Here is a 17,158-nt window from a genome sequence, read left to right as displayed (position 1 = left end):
ATAAAGTTACTCATTATTCATGCTTTCATTTAGTTACAATCACTGATTTTAATAAAGTTACTCAGTCATGCTTTCATTTAGTTACAATCACTGATTTTAATAAAGTTACTACTTATTTATGCTTTAATTTAGTTACAGTCACTGATTTTAAAAAAAGTTACTCATTATTCATGCTTTCATTTAGTTAAAATCACTGATTTTAATAAAGTTACTCAATATTCATGCTTTCATTTGGTTACAATCACTGATTTCAATAAAGTTACTTATTATTCATGCTTTCATTTAGTTACAATCTGATTTTAATAAAGTTACTCATTGTTCATGCTTTCACTTAATTACAATCACTGATTTTAATAAAGTTACTTATTATTCATGCTTTCATTTAGCTACAATCACTGATTTTAATAAAGTTACTCATTATTCATGCTTTCATTTAGTTACAATCATTAATTTCATCAAAGTTACTCCTTATTCATGCTTTCATTTGGCTACAATCACTGATTTCAATAAAGTTATTCCTTATTTATGCTTGCATTTAGTTACAATCACTGATTTTATCAAAGTTACTCCTTACTCATGCTTTAATTTGGTTACAATCTGATTTTAATAAAGTTACTCATTATTCATGATTTCATTTAGTTACAACCACTGATTTTAATAAAGTTACTCAGTCATGCTTTAATTTAGTTACAATCTGATTTGAATAAAATTACTCATTGTTCATGCTTTCATTTAGTTACAATAACTGATTTTAATAAAGTTACTCATTATTCATGCTTTCATTTGGTTACAATCAATAAAGGTACTCATTATTTATGCTCTAATTTAGTTACAATCTGATTTTAATAAAGTTACTCATTGTTCATGCTTTCATTTGGTTACAATCACTGATTTCAATAAAGTTACTTATTATTCATGCTTTCATTTAGTTACAATCTGATTTTAATAAAATTACTCATTGTTCATGCTTTCATTTAGTTACAATCACTGATTTTAATAAAGTTACTCATTATTCATGCTTTCATTTGGTTACGATCACTGATTTCAAATAAGTTACTCATTATTCATGCTCTAATTTAGTTACAATCTGATTTTAATAAAGTTACTCATTATTCATGCTCTAATTTAGTTACAATCACTGATTTTAATAAAGTTACTTATTATTCATGCTTTCATTTAGCTACAATCACTGATTTGAATAAAGTTACTCATTATTCATGCTTTCATTTAGTTACAATCATTAATTTCATCAAAGTTACTCCTAACTATTCATGCTTTCATTTGGCTACAATCACTGATTTCAATAAAGTTATTCCTTATTTATGCTTGCATTTAGTTACAATCATTGATTTTATCAAAGTTACTCCTTACTCATGCTTTAATTTGGTTACAATCTGATTTTAATAAAGTTACTCATTATTCATGCTTTCATTTAGTTACAACCACTGATTTTAATAAAGTTACTCAGTCATGCTTTAATTTAGTTACAATCTGATTTGAATAAAATTACTCATTGTTCATGCTTTCATTTAGTTACAATAACTGATTTTAATAAAGTTACTCATTATTCATGCTTTCATTTGGTTACAATCAATAAAGTTACTCATTATTTATGCTCTAATTTAGTTACAATCTGATTTTAATAAAGTTACTCATTATTCATGCTCTAATTTAGTCACAATTACTGATTTTAATAAAGTTACTCATTCATGCTTTCATTTGGTTAAAATCACTGATTTTAATAAAGTTACTTATTATTCATGCTTGCATTTGGTTACAATCACTGATTTCAATAAAGTTACTTATTATTCATGCTTTCATTTAGTTACAATCTGATTTTAATAAAGTTACTCATTGTTCATGCTTTCATTTAGTTACAATCACTGATTTCAATAAAGTTACTTATTATTCATGCTTTCATTTAGTTACAATCTGATTTTAATAAAATTACTCATTGTTCATGCTTTCATTTAGTTACAATCACTGATTTTAATAAAGTTACTCATTATTCATGCTTTCATTTGGTTACGATCACTGATTTCAATAAAATTACTCATTATTCATGCTCTAATTTAGTTACAATCTGATTTTAATAAAGTTACTCATTATTCATGCTCTAATTTAGTTACAATTACTGATTTTAATAAAGTTACTCATTCATGCTTTCATTTAGTTACAATCACTGGTTTTAATAAAGTTACTCATTATTCATGCTGTCATTTAGTTACAATCACGGCGAAATAGACAGGAAGCGAGCGAACATGAGCGCTGATGTTGGATGATGTCATCAAATTGGGATGCACTGATTGGTCCTGATGGATTTGTGTGTTTGTGCCACAAAGGCCGCATGGCGCGTGTCGCTTTCTCGACTAAAACGGAACATTCGACAGTGAAATGTTGAAAGATAAGTCGCTTTTGTGGGAATTCAGATTCGACCTCCTGGTAGAGTAGAGATGTCCGATAATGGCTTTTTTACCAATATCCGATATTCCGATATTGTCCAACTCTTAATTACCGATATCAACCGATTGTGATGCCCCGCTGGATGCATTAAACAATGTAACAAGGTTTTCCAAAATAAATCAACTCAAGTTATGGAAAAAAATGCCAACATGGCACTGCCATATTTATTATTGAAGTCACAAAGTGCATTATTTTTTTTAATATGCCTCAAAACAGTAGCTTGAAATTTGGGGGTTGAGGTTGGGGATGAATGGGGGGGGGGGATGTATATTGTAGCATCCCGGAAGAGTTAATGCTGCAAGGGGTTCTGGGTATTTGTTCTGTTGTGTTTATGTTGTGTTACGGTGCGGATGTTCTCCCGAAATGTGTTTGTCATTCTTGTTTGGTGTGGGTTCACAGTGTGGCGCATATTTGTAACAGTGTTAAAGTTGTTTATACGGCCACCCTCAGTGTGACCTGTATGGCTGTTAATCAAGTATGTATTGCATTCACTTGTGAGTGTGTCAAAAGCCGTAGATATTAAGTGACTGGGCCGGCACGCAAAGGCAGTGCCTTCAAGGTTTATTGGTGCTCTGTACTTCTTCCTACGTCAGTGTACACAGCGGCGTTTTAAAAAGTCATTAATTTTACTTTTTGAAACCGATACCGATAATTTTGAAACCGATACCGATAATTTACGATATTACATTTTAAAGCATTTATCGGCCGATAATATCGGCAGTCCGATATTATTGGACATCCCTATGGTAGAGTGCAGTATTTAGTGCAGTGGTTCTTAACCTTGTTGGAGGTACCGAACCCCACCAGTTTCATATGCGCATTCACCGAACCCTTCTTTAGTGAAAAATACAATGTTTTTTTTTTTTCAAATTCAAGACAAAGTTATATGTTTTTGGTAACACTTTAGTATGGGGAACTTATATAAGTAACAAAGACTTAATTTAGAGTTATTTGGTTATGTCACGATGGGGGGGTCGCAGCTTGCTGCGGGGTCGTTCTCCCAGGAATGCAGACGAACCACTCCGGCGTGTAGGTAAAAACATGATTTATTTCTCAAACTACCAAAGTAGTACCAACAAAATGGAACACAAGGCGAAGGCACAACGTGTTGATCGCACTTGGAGCTAATGCTACTTCTCAGCATGGACTAGGGACAAACAATACTCAGGTAACTGTGGCATGAAACAAACAAGACTTACATAGCATGGCATGAATCAAACACTTAGCATAAACTAGATACAAGGCAAAACTCACGTAGACAGGTTGCATGTAGCAAACAATGACGCCAGGCCGACTGACTGTCAAAGGCATGTTACGATCCGCTGCCCGGATCATAGTTTGTTTATGTTTTAGTCACGTGTTTTCAGCACCTTGAGTTTAGTTTGTTTCTGTTGCCATGACGGCAGATTGTACGCACCTGCCTCTGGTTAGTGTTCGGGACGCGCACCTGTTGCCCGGGCGCTAATCAGAGGGCTATTTAGTCTTTGCTCTGGCCTCACTCTGTCTGGCTTTGTAGTTTGTTCTCACACAACTGATGACGACGATTATTTACTGTTTCTTAGCTACTAGTTCTCACGCTAGGCTCTTTTGGTTTGCTAGCTCCCACGCTAGCCCTTTTGTTTATTCATCATATGATTTATATTTAAAATAAATAATTTTCCTACCTGCAAGCTGTGTCCGAAGCCGTCTGCATCCTTGGGAGAACCACACCCACATCACTATGCGACCACGTCGTTTCAGTACGAAGCCAGCAGAAAACAATTCTCCCGCACTGGCTTCGTACTGAAACGACGTGGTCGCATAGTGATGTGGGTGTGGTTCTCCCAAGGATGCAGACGGCTTCGGACACAGCTTGCAGGTAGGAAAATTATTTATTTTAAATATAAATCATATGATGAATAAACAAAAGGGCTAGCGTGGGAGCTAGCAAACCAAAAGAGCCTAGCGTGAGAACTAGTAGCTAAGAAACAGTAAATAATCGTCGTCATCAGTTGTGTGAGAACAAACTACGAAGCCAGACAGAGTGAGGCCAGAGCAAAGACTAAATAGCCCTCTGATTAGCGCCCGGGCAACAGGTGCGCGTCCCGAACACTAACCAGAGGCAGGTGCGTACAATCTGCCGTCATGGCAACAGAAACAAACTAAACTCAAGGTGCTGAAAACACGTGACTAAAACATAAACAAACTATGATCCGGGCAGCGGATCGTAACAAGGCAAACTTAAATAATGCCTCTGATTAGTGCTCGGGTAGCAGGTAAGCGACCGAACACTAATCAGAGACAGGTGAACATAATTAGCAACAGGTGCATGAGTCAAAGACGTAAAACAGGTGACACTAATGGTTGTCAAGGTAACAAACAAGGAAGTGCAACCAGGAACTATGGAGTCTTTAAACAGAAAATAACATAAAACATGATCCAAACCACAGATCATGACAGGTTAGGGTTAAGGTTAGAGGGTTAGGGCCAAGGTTAGAGGGTTAGGGTTATAATAAGGCCATGCCGAATAAGGCATTAATAAGTACTTAATAATGACTAGTTAAGAGCCATTATGTTATTAATTTGCATGTTAATAAGCAACTAATTAATGGTGAATATGTTCCCCATACTAAAGTGTTACCGTGTTTTTTTACTGGTGCATAAAATGAACCTTGTTCAAAGAACAAAACCAACACAGTGCATAAACTCACAACAAATCACACACCTGCAAATCAGTCTGACTTCTGCTATTGCCGTATCCGTAATACGCCGATAGGGAGAAGTTTGTATTTACACGATGAGTCGGGTGTGTTTTAACCTCCGCCGAACCCCTGAGGCCGACTCACTGAACCCCTAGGGTTCGATCGAACCCAGGTTAAGAACCACTGATTTAGTGGTAGTCCCAGCTAAAAACGGGCGAAATGTCGTTTCTGGGTTTCTGCGCATGAACTATTCCTACATACTTGGGAAAAAGTGTGTCCAATAATTGCGTGGGTTTGAAATGTAAAATGTCCGATCTAAGTTGGTGCTTCCCTCCATGTCTTCACTTGGAATGGTTCGCAAATTTCCTGAGTAAATCCGTTCACACAATCCTTTTTAAGTGGAGTACATTCTTGCTGCCAATTTTCTCCTTCATGGAGTCCTTTTATTGCATCACGGACTGTCCTCCAACATCAAGCTGAGTCCAGCCAATGACGATGGTAAGTGAAAGTGATGCAATGACTGTGTGCTCCCCTCAGGCTGGACTAACATCTGGACATCATCCAGCTGTCGTTGGCTCGTCTGTCACCCGCCGGTCCCGTTTGCTCCCGCCTGACTGCCTGTGCGGCGCCATGAAGATGTCAGTGTGGTTCCTGCTGGTGCTGCTGCCGTGTTTCTTCAAGCCCGGAAGCTGTGACTGCCAGGGCGACTGCGTGGCCTGTGGTCTGCTCCTGAAGCAGCAGGCCTTCAACACCATGGTGAGTGTCTGGCAACAGTCATGCTCATGTTTCCTTAGCTCCTTCATTACAGCTTCACTCCCACTTTTTACACTTCTTCTTCCCACTTTTACCAACCTCGAGAGGGCGTGTGTCATCGGCATCAAGGTATGAGGTTCCTCTCGTGATAAAGACTTTACCATCGACCAAAAACTGATCATATTGATGATGTAATACATCCACACAACAAAAACATTTATATCATTTTCCTACAGAATATTGTCTTAGAAGATGTTTGGCCTCTCATAGACGCCATCATTCATTCATCTAGACCAGATCTGACCAATTGTAGTCCAAGACCAGATCTGACCAAACTTAGTCCAAGACCAGATCTGACCAAACTTAGTCCAAGACCAGATCTGACCAAACTTAGTCCAAGACCAAATGTCACCAATCATAGTCCAACACCAGATCTGACCAATTGTAGTCAAAGCTCAGATCTGACCAATCTATGTCCAAGACCAGATCTGAACAATCAAAGTCCAAGACCAGATCTGACAATCTAAGTACAAGACCAGAACTGACCAATCGTAGTCCAAGACCAGTTATGACCAATCATAGTCCAAGACCTGAACTGAACAATCATAGTCCAAGACCATTTCCGACCAATTTAAGTACAAAACCAGATGTGACCAATCTATGTCCAAGACCAGATTTGACCAATCGAAGTCCAAGTTCAACCAGATCTGACCAATTGTAGTCCAAGATCAGATCTGACCAATTGTAGTCCAAGTCCAGATTTGACCAATTGTAGTCCAAGACCAGATTTGACCAATCAAAGTACAAGACCTGATCTGAACAATCTTAGTCCAAAACCAGATCTGACCAATTGTAGTCCAAGACCAGATTTGACCAATCAAAGTACAAGACCTGATCTGAACAATCTTAGTCCAAGTCCAGTTCTGACCAATTGTAGTCCAAGACCAGATCTGTCCAATCTATGTCCAAGATCAGATCTGACCAATCTATGTCCAAGACCAAATCTGACCAATTGATGTCCAAGACCAGATTTGACCAAAGTACAAGCCCTGATTTGAACAATCTTAGTCCAAGACCAGATGTGACCAATTGTAGTCCAAGACCAGATTTGACCAAAGTACAAGACCTGATCTGAACAATCTTAGTCCAAGACCAAATGTGACCAATTGTAGTCCAATACCAGATTTGACCAATTAAAGTACAAGCCCAGATCTGACCAATTGTAGTCCAAGGCCAGATTTGACCAATCAAAGTACAAGACCTGATCTGAACAATCTTAGTCCAAGTCCAGATCTGACCAATTGTAGTCCAAGCCCAGATTTGACCAATCAAAGTACAAGACCTGATCTGAACAATCTTAGTCCAAGTCCAGTTCTGACCAATTGTAGTCCAAGACCAGATTTGACCAATCAAAGTACAAGACCTGATCTGAACAATCTTAGTCCAAGCCTAGAAGTGACCAATTGTAGTCCAAGACCAGGTCTGACCAATCGTAATCCAAGTGCACATCTGACCAATCTTAGTCCAAGACCATATCTGACCAATCGTAGTCCAAGACCATATCTGACCAATCATAGTCCAAGACAAGTTCTGACCATATCTGAACAATTTAAGTACAAGACCAGATGTGACCAATCTATGTCCAAGACCAGATCTGGCCAATCGATGTCCAAGACCAAATTTGACCAATCAAAGTCCAAGTTCAGATCTGACCATTTGTAGTCCAAGACCAGATCTGACCAATTGTAGTCCAAAACCAGATTTGACCAATTGTAGTCCAAGCCAAGACCTGACCAATTGTAGTCTAAGACCAGATTTAACCAATCAAAGTACAAGACCTGATCTCATAGATTGGTCAGATCTGATCTTTCACCAATCATAGTCCAAGATCAGATCTGACCAATCGTAGTCCAAGACCAGATCTGAACAATCAAAGTCCAAGACCAGATCTGACAATTTAAGTACAAGACCAGAACTGACCAATCGTAGTCCAAGACCAGATATGATCAATCATAGTCCAAGACCTGATCTGAACAATCGATGTCCAAGACCAGATTTGACCAATCGTAGTCCAAGTTCAGATCTGACCAATTGTAGTCCAAGTCCATATCTGACCAATTGTAGTCCAAGACCAGATTTGACCAATCAAAGTACAAGACCCGATCTGAACAATCTTAGTCCAGGACCAGATGTGACCAATTGTAGTCCAAGACCAGATCTGACCAATTGAATGAATGAATGAAACTTTTATTAGTACATTGCACAGTATAGTATATATTCCGTACAATTGACCACTAAATGGTAATACCCGAATAAGTTTTACAACTTTTTAAAGTCGGGGTCCAAGTAAATCAATTCATGGTAAAAAGCTCCTGGCAGCGGTGGGATTCGAACCCACGTCATCGAAATGACTGGAGCCTAAATCCAGCGCCTTAGACCACTCGGCCACGCTACCATTTAATTGGACAGGCCAGATTTGACCAATCAAAGTACAAGACCTGATTTGAACAATCTTAGTCCAAGACCAGATGTGACCAATTGTAGTCCAAGACCAGATCTGACCAATCTATGTCCATTACCAGATCTGATCAATCTATGTCAAAGACCAGATTTGACCAATCAAAGTACAAGACCCGATCTGAACAATCTTAGTCCAAGACCAGATGTGACCAATTGTAGTCCAAGACCAGATCTGACCAATTGAATGAATGAATGAAACTTTTATTAGTACATTGGACAGTATAGTATATATTCCGTACAATTGACCACTAAATGGTAATACCCGAATAAGTTTTACAACTTTTTTAAGTCGGGGTCCAAGTAAATCAATTCATGGTAAAAAGCTCCTGGCAGCGGTGGGATTCGAACCCACGTCATCGAAATGACTGGAGCCTAAATCCAGCGCCTTAGACCACTCGGCCACGCTACCATTTAATTGGCAAGACCAGATCTGACCAATCAAAGTACAAGACCTGATTTGAACAATCTTAGTCCAAGACCAGATGTGACCAATTGTAGTCCAAGACCAGATCTGACCAATCTATGTCCAAGACCAGATCTGATCAATCTATGTCAAAGACCAGATCTGACCAATCTATGTCCAAGACCAGATCTGACCAATCTATGTCCAAGACCAGATCTGACTAATTGAATGAATGAATTAAACTTGTATTAGTACATTGCACAGTATAGTACATATTCCGTACAATTGACCACTAAATGGTAACACCCGAATAAGTTTTACAACTTTTTTAAGTCGGGGTCCAAGTAAATCAATTCATGGTAAAAAAAACTCTTGGCAGCGGTGGGATTCAAACCCACGCCATTGAAATGAATGGAGCCTAAATCCAGTGCCTTAGACCACTCGGCCACGCTACCATTTAAAGTTCAAGACCAGATTTGACCAATCAAAGTACAAGACCTGATCTGAACAATCTTAGTCCAAAACCAGATGTGACCAATTGTAGTCCAAGACCAGATCTGACCAACTATGTCCAAGACCAGATCTGACCAATCTATGTCAAAGACCAGATCTGACCAAACTATGTCCAAGACCAGATCTGACCAATCTATGTCTAAGACCAAATCTGACCAAATGAATGAATGAATTAAACTTTTATTAGTACATTGCACAGTATAGTACATATTCCGTACAATTGACCACTAAACGGTAACACCCGAATAAGTTTTACAACTTTTTTAAGTCGGGGTCCAAGTAAATCAATTCATGGTAAAAAGCTCCTGGCAGCGGTGGGATTCGAACCCACGTCATCGAAATGACTGGAGCCTAAATCCAGCGCCTTAGACCACTCGGCCACGCTACCATTTAATGTGCAAGACCAGATTTGACCAATCAAAGTACAAGACCTGATTTGAACAATCTTAGTCCAAGACCAGATGTGACCAATTGTAGTCCAAGACCAGATCTGACCAATCTATGTCCAAGACCAGATCTGACCAATCTATGTCAAAGACCAGATCTGACCAATCTATGTCCAAGACCAGATCTGACCAATCTATGTCCAAGACCAGATCTGACCAATTGAATGAATGAATTAAACTTTTATTAGTACATTGCACAGTATAGTACATATTCCGTACAATTGACCACTAAATGGTAACACCCGAATAAGTTTTACAACTTTTTTAAGTCGGGGTCCAAGTAAATCAATTCATGGTAAAAAGCTCCTGGCAGCGGTGGGATTCGAACCCACGTCATCAAAATGACTGGAGCCTAAATCCAGCACCTTAGACCACTCGGCCACGCTACCATTTAATGTGCAAGACCAGATTTGACCAATCAAAGTACAAGACCTGATTTGAACAATCTTAGTCCAAGACCAGATGTGACCAATTGTAGTCCAAGCCCAGATCTGACCAATCTATGTCCAAGACCAGATCTGACCAATCTATGTCCAAGACCAGATCTGACCAATCTATGTCCAAGACCAGATCTGACCAATTGAATGAATGAATTAAACTTTTATTAGTACATTGCACAGTATAGTACATATTCCGTACAATTGACCACTAAATGGTAACACCCGAATAAGTTTTACAACTTTTTTAAGTCGGGGTCCAAGTAAATCAATTCATGGTAAAAAGCTCCTGGCAGCGGTGGGATTCGAACCCACGTCATCGAAATGACTGGAGCCTAAATCCAGCGCCTTAGACCACTCGGCCACGCTACCATTTAATGTGCAAGAGCAGATTTGACCAATCAAAGTACAAGACCTGATTTGAACAATCTTAGTCCAAGACCAGATGTGACCAATTGTAGTCCAAGACCAGATCTGACCAATCTATGTCCATTACCAGATCTGATCAATCTATGTCAAAGACCAGATCTGACCAATCTATGTCCAAGATCAGATCTGACCAATTGAATGAATGAATTAAACTTTTATTAGTACATTGCACAGTATAGTACATATTCCGTACAATTGACCACTAAATGGTAACACCCGAATAAGTTTTACAACTTTTTTAAGTCGGGGTCCAAGTAAATCAATTGCTATTGTACTAGTTTGTCAACTATAGTTACATTAATCATTAGTATAGTAGCAGCCTAGTTTTGAATGGCAGGGTCCCTGCTATCACATGTTGATAAAAATATAACATTTACATAATACAAATCAACTACAGGCTTCCCAAATGCTGTAATAAATTAAGCATGATGAGTTGACTTGAAACTGTTGCACGGCGTGGCGCAGTGGAAGAATGGCCGTGCGCGGCCCAAGGGTCCCTGGTTCAATCCCCACCTAGTACCAACCTCGTCATGTCCGTTGTGTCCTGAGCAAGACACTTCACCCTTGCTCCTGATGGGTGCTGGTTAGCGCCTTGCATGGCAGCTCCCTCCATCAGTGTGTGAATGTGTGTGTGAATGGGTAAATGTGGAAGTAGTGTCAAAGCGCTTTGAGTACCTTGAAGGTAGAAAAGCGCTATACAAGTACAACCCATTTATATGTAGAAGAAAAGTTTTGTAATTTTATTTAATCTGAGCAACAACTTGTTGATTAACGTGTGCAGAATTATTATAGTGTTCCCAATGTTAAAAGGATAAAGCCATTGTTTACAAATTTGGTAAATAAATAACCAAAAAATTTATATTTTGTTGTTTTCTTACTGTACCGAAAAGTGACCTCTAAACTGAGGTACGTACCGAACCGAAATTTTTGTGTACCGTTACACCCCTAGTGTACGGTATTTTTAAATATACAAGCCAGATGTAACGGATAGAGAGTAGTGTTATATGAAAATGCACAAGCTTGTTTCAAGTTTGAGTCAACAGGACTCATCACTTTATGGCGACTCTTTCCTACATTATCTCTAACTGAGCTGTTGCATTTAGGACTAAAAATGCTAATAACGATAATAACAATGAGCTCCATGATTACGTATGCATGCCTTGACTTTTATCCTGCTCCAAATGCCTGCCCGCTGATCTGGTAAGACAATGGCTCCGCCTGAGGAGGAAAACAATGGAATGTTCCGTGGATCCCATCTCGGGCCCGATGGGAAGGCCTCTAACGCAACAGGGAGCTGATCCAAAGTGTCAGTCAGCAGCCTGATGATAGCGAGCAGCAGTCCATTACATATTTCTATTACAGCTTCCATAAAAGGTCCCAGCTGGCTTCCTCCGCGGCGTTATTGGCTAAATTAGCCAATTCAAGGCTGCCCGCCGGCGGTTTTTACTCTCGCCGACTGTCTGAGCATCGGAAGACTTTTGTTTGGGTTCAAGGTGGGATTGTGTTCAGTCCGAAGCACAGCTGTGCCAAAAAAATACCACTCTCAGCTCGACTGCTGCGTCTCCCTACTTTGCTATTATGTCATTTAATTGCTTCGCTAAAGAAAGTCATCAGCACCAACGCGCATTTTGCCACAGGTGCTCATTTTCCCCACACAATGACATCGGAATCACAATTATTTTTATTGGCCAAGTACGGTTAAAGAGGAACTGCACTTTTTTTGGAATGTTGCCTATCGTTCGCAATTATTATGAGAGACAAAAAGACAAAAGATTTGTTTTTTTTTTGCATTCTAACATTTAATAATGGGCTTGTTCTAAGTGGCTAGCAACACAGCTAATGTTAGCAATCAGTTCAACCTCTAAATCACTTTAAAATGCATAAAAAAACCCGTCAACAACACTTCATTTACGTTCTGTAACCTGTATAATAACCAAACTGTAGCAACATTGTTATTGTAAGACTGAATACTGAGGAACTTTTTCTAGCGTAGTAACACATCGGCATGCTACGGTATTAGCTGTAAAGGCTAACTACGGAACGAGATAAGCTAGCTTCTACGTCAACACGAATCACGTTTGAGTTTGTAATGCACAACACTGTGATAGAACACCAATCTGTACTGTGTGAAAAACATGAACAATCATATTACAGTACCTGTAAAGCAGGGGTGCTCACACTTTTTCTGCAGGCGAGCTACTTTTCAATTGATCAAGTCGTGGGGATCTACCTCATTCATATATATAATTTACATTTACTTTTTATGAAATATATGTTTTTGTTAACAAGTTAAAGGTGTTTAAAGATAATGCAAGCATGTTTAACACATATAGTTAATATTGTTAAAAAATTAAAGGTGTTTAATGATAATACAAGTATGTTTAATACATATAGTTAATATTGTTAACAAGTAAAAGGTGTTTAAAGATAATGCAAGCATGTTTAACACATAGTTAATATTGTTAAAAAATTAAAGGTGTTTAATGATAATACAAGCATGTTTAATACATAGTTAATATTGTTAACAAGTTAAAGGTGTTTAACGATAATACAAGCATGTTTAACACATAGTTAATATTGTTAAAAAATTAAAGGTGTTTAATGATAATACAAGAATGTTTAATACATATAGTTAATATTGTTAACAACTTAAAGGTGTTTAAAGATAATACAAGCATGTTTAACACATAGAGTTAATATTGTTAATAAGTTAAAGGTGTTTAAAGATAATACAAGTATGTTTAACACATATAGATTCATTTCTTTCATGAAGACAAGAATATAAGTTGGTGTATTACCTGATTGTGATGACTTGCATTGATTATGCAGTGGTGCTGATAGGGTCCGCATTTTCGAATGGAGGAGAAAAAAAGTCCTCCTTTCTGTCCAATACCACATGAAAGTGGTTGGTTTTTGGCATCTTATTTGTCCAGCTTCCGTACTCCTTTGTATACACTTTACAAGAAATACATTGTCGGCAAACTCCGTAGCTTGCTAGCTTGTGCATGCCAGCTTTCTGAGACTCTTATTTTGTTAGCGCAACTGTGCAACTGTGCAGTCGGTCTTTGGAGTTTTGACGACAGGTACGGCGCCAGAGTCTGTTGAAATAAAGTGTTTCTCGCCTTCCAGTCGGTCATTTTAATGAGCTGGCAGCAGCCAGCGTCATCTCAGAAGACCCTCGGGTGCCGTGAATGTCAATCAAGTGACGAAAGTGACGTCATAGTGAAGATTTATGATCGCTCATTTTTAGGACTATTTTTTTAATGCCTGGCTGGTGATCGACTGACACACCCTCCGAGATCGACCGGTAGCTCGCGATCGACGTAATGAGCACCCCTGCTGTAAAGTATTATTTCATAGCCAGACAGTCTATGTACAGTAGTTGTAATAACACGCATGACGTTCTGCGTGTATCCATCCATCCATCCGTCCATCCATTTTCTACCGCTTGTCCCTTCATGATCAATATTAAAGTGACTCACTAGATGGACAGTCTGTTTGGTCCAGCTGGCCGGGGAAGTTTTTCCTGTTTATATGGGTAAGCACTCCATTTATGTCAACATAGCTTGGCTTCAAAGGACAATTGGTGCAAATAATCTATTTATTTATATCTACACTAGGGATGTCCGATAATGGCTTTTTTGCCGATATCCCGATATTGTCCAACTCTTAATTACCCATACCGATATCAACCAATACCGATATATACAGTCGTGGAATTAACACATTATTATGCCTAATTTGGACAACCAGGTATGGTGAAGATAAGGTCCTTTTTAAAAAAAATCAATAAAATAAAACAAGATAAATAAATTAAAAACATTATTTTGAGTAAAAAAGAAAGTAAAACAATACAAAAACAGTTACATAGAAACTAGTAATTAATGAAAATGAGTAAAATTAACTGTTAAAGGTTAGTACTATTAGTGGACCCGCAGCACGCACAATCATGTGTGCTTACGGACTGTATCCCTTGCAGACTGTATTGATATATATTGATATATAATGTAGGAACCAGAATATTAATAACAGAAAGAAACAACCTTTTTGTGTGAATGAGTGTAAATGGGGGAGCGAGGTTTTTTGGGTTGGTGCACTAATTGTAAGTGTATCTTATGGCGTCACATTAGTGCCAAAAATCTGAGCGCATAAAAACTGTTATCGCGCGCTGTTTCTCCACTTCGTGCGCGCGCGCGACACCCTTTTGCACGCGCGTGGTGCCTTTTTGCGCGCGCGCGGTGCCTTTCTGTGCGTGCGCGGTGCCTTTTTGCGCGCGCGCGACGCTTTTCTGCACGCTCTCTGTGTACTCCTGGCATCTCTCCTCGCGCTCACATGTTTCTTTTTGGCACTTTGGGGGCGGGTATGCTTGGACGGCCCCTTCTTTCTGATTGGTCAGGCGAAAAATACTGAAAAATGCTCAGAGCCAATCAGAAGTATAGCAGGGCGGGTCATCGTCAATATGTATCAAGATTTACTGAGGAAGAAGTGGATAAAAAAAATGTCGCGCGCTGATGAAGGTTATTTCATACCACATAAACACAATACAGGGTAATACAAAATGTGACCCAAATAAATAATAAGACAACAAACACCATAATCACATCTTTCAGCCAGAACTGGTCCACCAGCAATAACATCCAACCATAACATTATTTTATATTTTCACTTCTTCTTGAACATTTGTTTTCTAATATATGGAATTTCTTTTGATTCAGCCATAAAATTAATGAAATAATCTTTGAATTTTGTTTTTAAAATGTTAAAAATAGCTTTTAATAATGTATTCTGAAACAGTTTAAAATAATCAGAGAACTGACTAACACTGACCCTACACAACTATGTTGCACAATTAAGTCTTTTTTTTTCTTTAAAGCGAAAGAGGTAATTTCAACAGGTACAGCATCCTATGTCATATCTACATGTAATAAGATTTGTAACAAGGCAAACCGTTTGTAAATTGGTCGAAAATCGAGCAAGTTATGGTAATTTAATTAGTACATGTACCATTGGCATCAATGTAATGATTGAGGCTAGATGTCCGAGGTAAGATGGCTACAACGTTGCTACGCTGGAGAATGATTGGTCATATGAAAAATGCTCACAGCCAATCAGAAAGAAGGGGCCGTCTAAGCATACCTGCCCCCAAAGTGCCAAAAAGAAACATGACAGCGTGAGGAAAGATGCCAGGAGTACACAGAGAGCGCGCAGAAAGGCGAATATGTTTTATATACACGCTGCAAGTATATATACAATGTAGTAATAGACACCTTCATAACAATATGTATAATATTCACACTGTAAGTAGACATACAATGTAGAAACAGACACCTTCATAACAATATGTAATGTTTTATATACACACTGCAAGTATATATATAATGTAGTAACAGACACCTTAATAACAATATGGAATATGTACGATATACACACTGCAAGTTTATATATAACGTAGTAACAGACACCTTCATAACAATATGCAATATGTTTTATATACACACTGCAAGTATATATACAATGTAGTAATAGACACCTTCATAACAATATGTACAATATTCACACTGCAAGTAGACATACAATGTAGAAACAGACACCTTCATAACAATATGTAATATGTACAATAGACACACTGCAAGTATATATATAATGTAGTAACAGACACCTTCATAACAATATGTAATATGCACAATATACACACTGCAAGTATATATATAATGTAGTAACAGACACCTTCATAACAATATGTAATATGTACAATATACACACTGCAAGTATATATATATATATAAAGTCTTGTCTCTCATAAAGATTGTGAACGATTGTTCCCCTTTAAAAGGTCTGACAGGAAACAATGATTGGTGCACTTGCTCAATGTTAAAAGTCAGATTTTTGGTTGAAATAACTCATCTTCTTCCACTCACTCCATTGCTGCTTCATTGTGACACGTATTCCTCGCCATTGCCCCTTGTGGGCTGGCGGGGGTACTGCATACATGAGCGACCCGAGTAGGAAGTGTCTGGTCGAGCCTACGTGGGTGACGTTTGGCGGTCCGCCAGTCGTCTAGGCCGGCGCGATGCTAACAAAAGCACGAGTGGCGTCCTGGCTGGTCCAGCAATATTTCAGATCAGGCAAACACCTGTTGATCTGACAGTGCTGGAGTGGTTTGAAAATGAAAACTTGCACAGTCCTTATCCTTTCTTGAGGGACAACCGGTAGAAAATGGATGGGCGGCGTCCTGTGGTCCCCACAAGTGCACAAAAGATGAGCTGAGCGTACATACTCTCAGTAATGAAGTGTTTCCTTGATGTGACGTGGACACCCCCTGCTGGGCTCTTTCATTTACGATGGATAATTAATTTCCCTTGATGGAACTCCCTCCTTGCTCATCTCTTTCATGGCTGCAGCTTTCCCACAACAATGCAATTGATCTCGTTAAGATTTGAGGAGCATGCTTTTTACGCCAAAATGAATCGTGACTCTCACTCTCGGGGGCGTCCCAATCAGATTCTGACTTCC

The 17,158-nt window shown here is 38.6% G+C and overlaps 1 protein-coding gene and 6 non-coding genes across 7 annotated transcripts in view; 1 reads left to right on the top strand and 6 right to left on the bottom strand.

Moving 5' to 3' along the window:
- LOC133623486 (prepronociceptin-like) overlaps window positions 1-17,158 on the top strand; it is a 56,004-nt gene that overhangs the window by 26,944 nt on the left and 11,902 nt on the right. The window contains exon 2 of the mRNA XM_061986693.2: window positions 5,682-5,900. Coding sequence (XP_061842677.2) covers window positions 5,775-5,900 — 126 coding nt within the window. The 5' untranslated portion in view covers window positions 5,682-5,774. The remainder of the gene's footprint in view (window positions 1-5,681; window positions 5,901-17,158) is intronic.
- Window positions 8,271-8,352, bottom strand: trnal-uag (transfer RNA leucine (anticodon UAG)). Its single transcript has one exon. It is a non-coding gene; the product is annotated as a tRNA-Leu (tRNA).
- Window positions 8,745-8,826, bottom strand: trnal-uag (transfer RNA leucine (anticodon UAG)). Its single transcript has one exon. It is a non-coding gene; the product is annotated as a tRNA-Leu (tRNA).
- Window positions 9,194-9,275, bottom strand: trnal-uag (transfer RNA leucine (anticodon UAG)). Its single transcript is given in 2 exon segments — window positions 9,194-9,228; window positions 9,238-9,275. It is a non-coding gene; the product is annotated as a tRNA-Leu (tRNA).
- Window positions 9,640-9,721, bottom strand: trnal-uag (transfer RNA leucine (anticodon UAG)). The gene has a single exon. It is a non-coding gene; the product is annotated as a tRNA-Leu (tRNA).
- Window positions 10,087-10,168, bottom strand: trnal-uag (transfer RNA leucine (anticodon UAG)). The gene has a single exon. It is a non-coding gene; the product is annotated as a tRNA-Leu (tRNA).
- On the bottom strand, window positions 10,507-10,588 carry trnal-uag (transfer RNA leucine (anticodon UAG)). Its single transcript has one exon. It is a non-coding gene; the product is annotated as a tRNA-Leu (tRNA).

This window comes from Nerophis lumbriciformis, linkage group LG26 (genome assembly GCF_033978685.3).
Source record: "Nerophis lumbriciformis linkage group LG26, RoL_Nlum_v2.1, whole genome shotgun sequence".
NCBI lineage: Eukaryota > Metazoa > Chordata > Actinopteri > Syngnathiformes > Syngnathidae > Nerophis > Nerophis lumbriciformis.
Note: the sequence above shows the minus strand (reverse complement) of the source record. Positions and strands in the feature narration are given on the sequence as shown.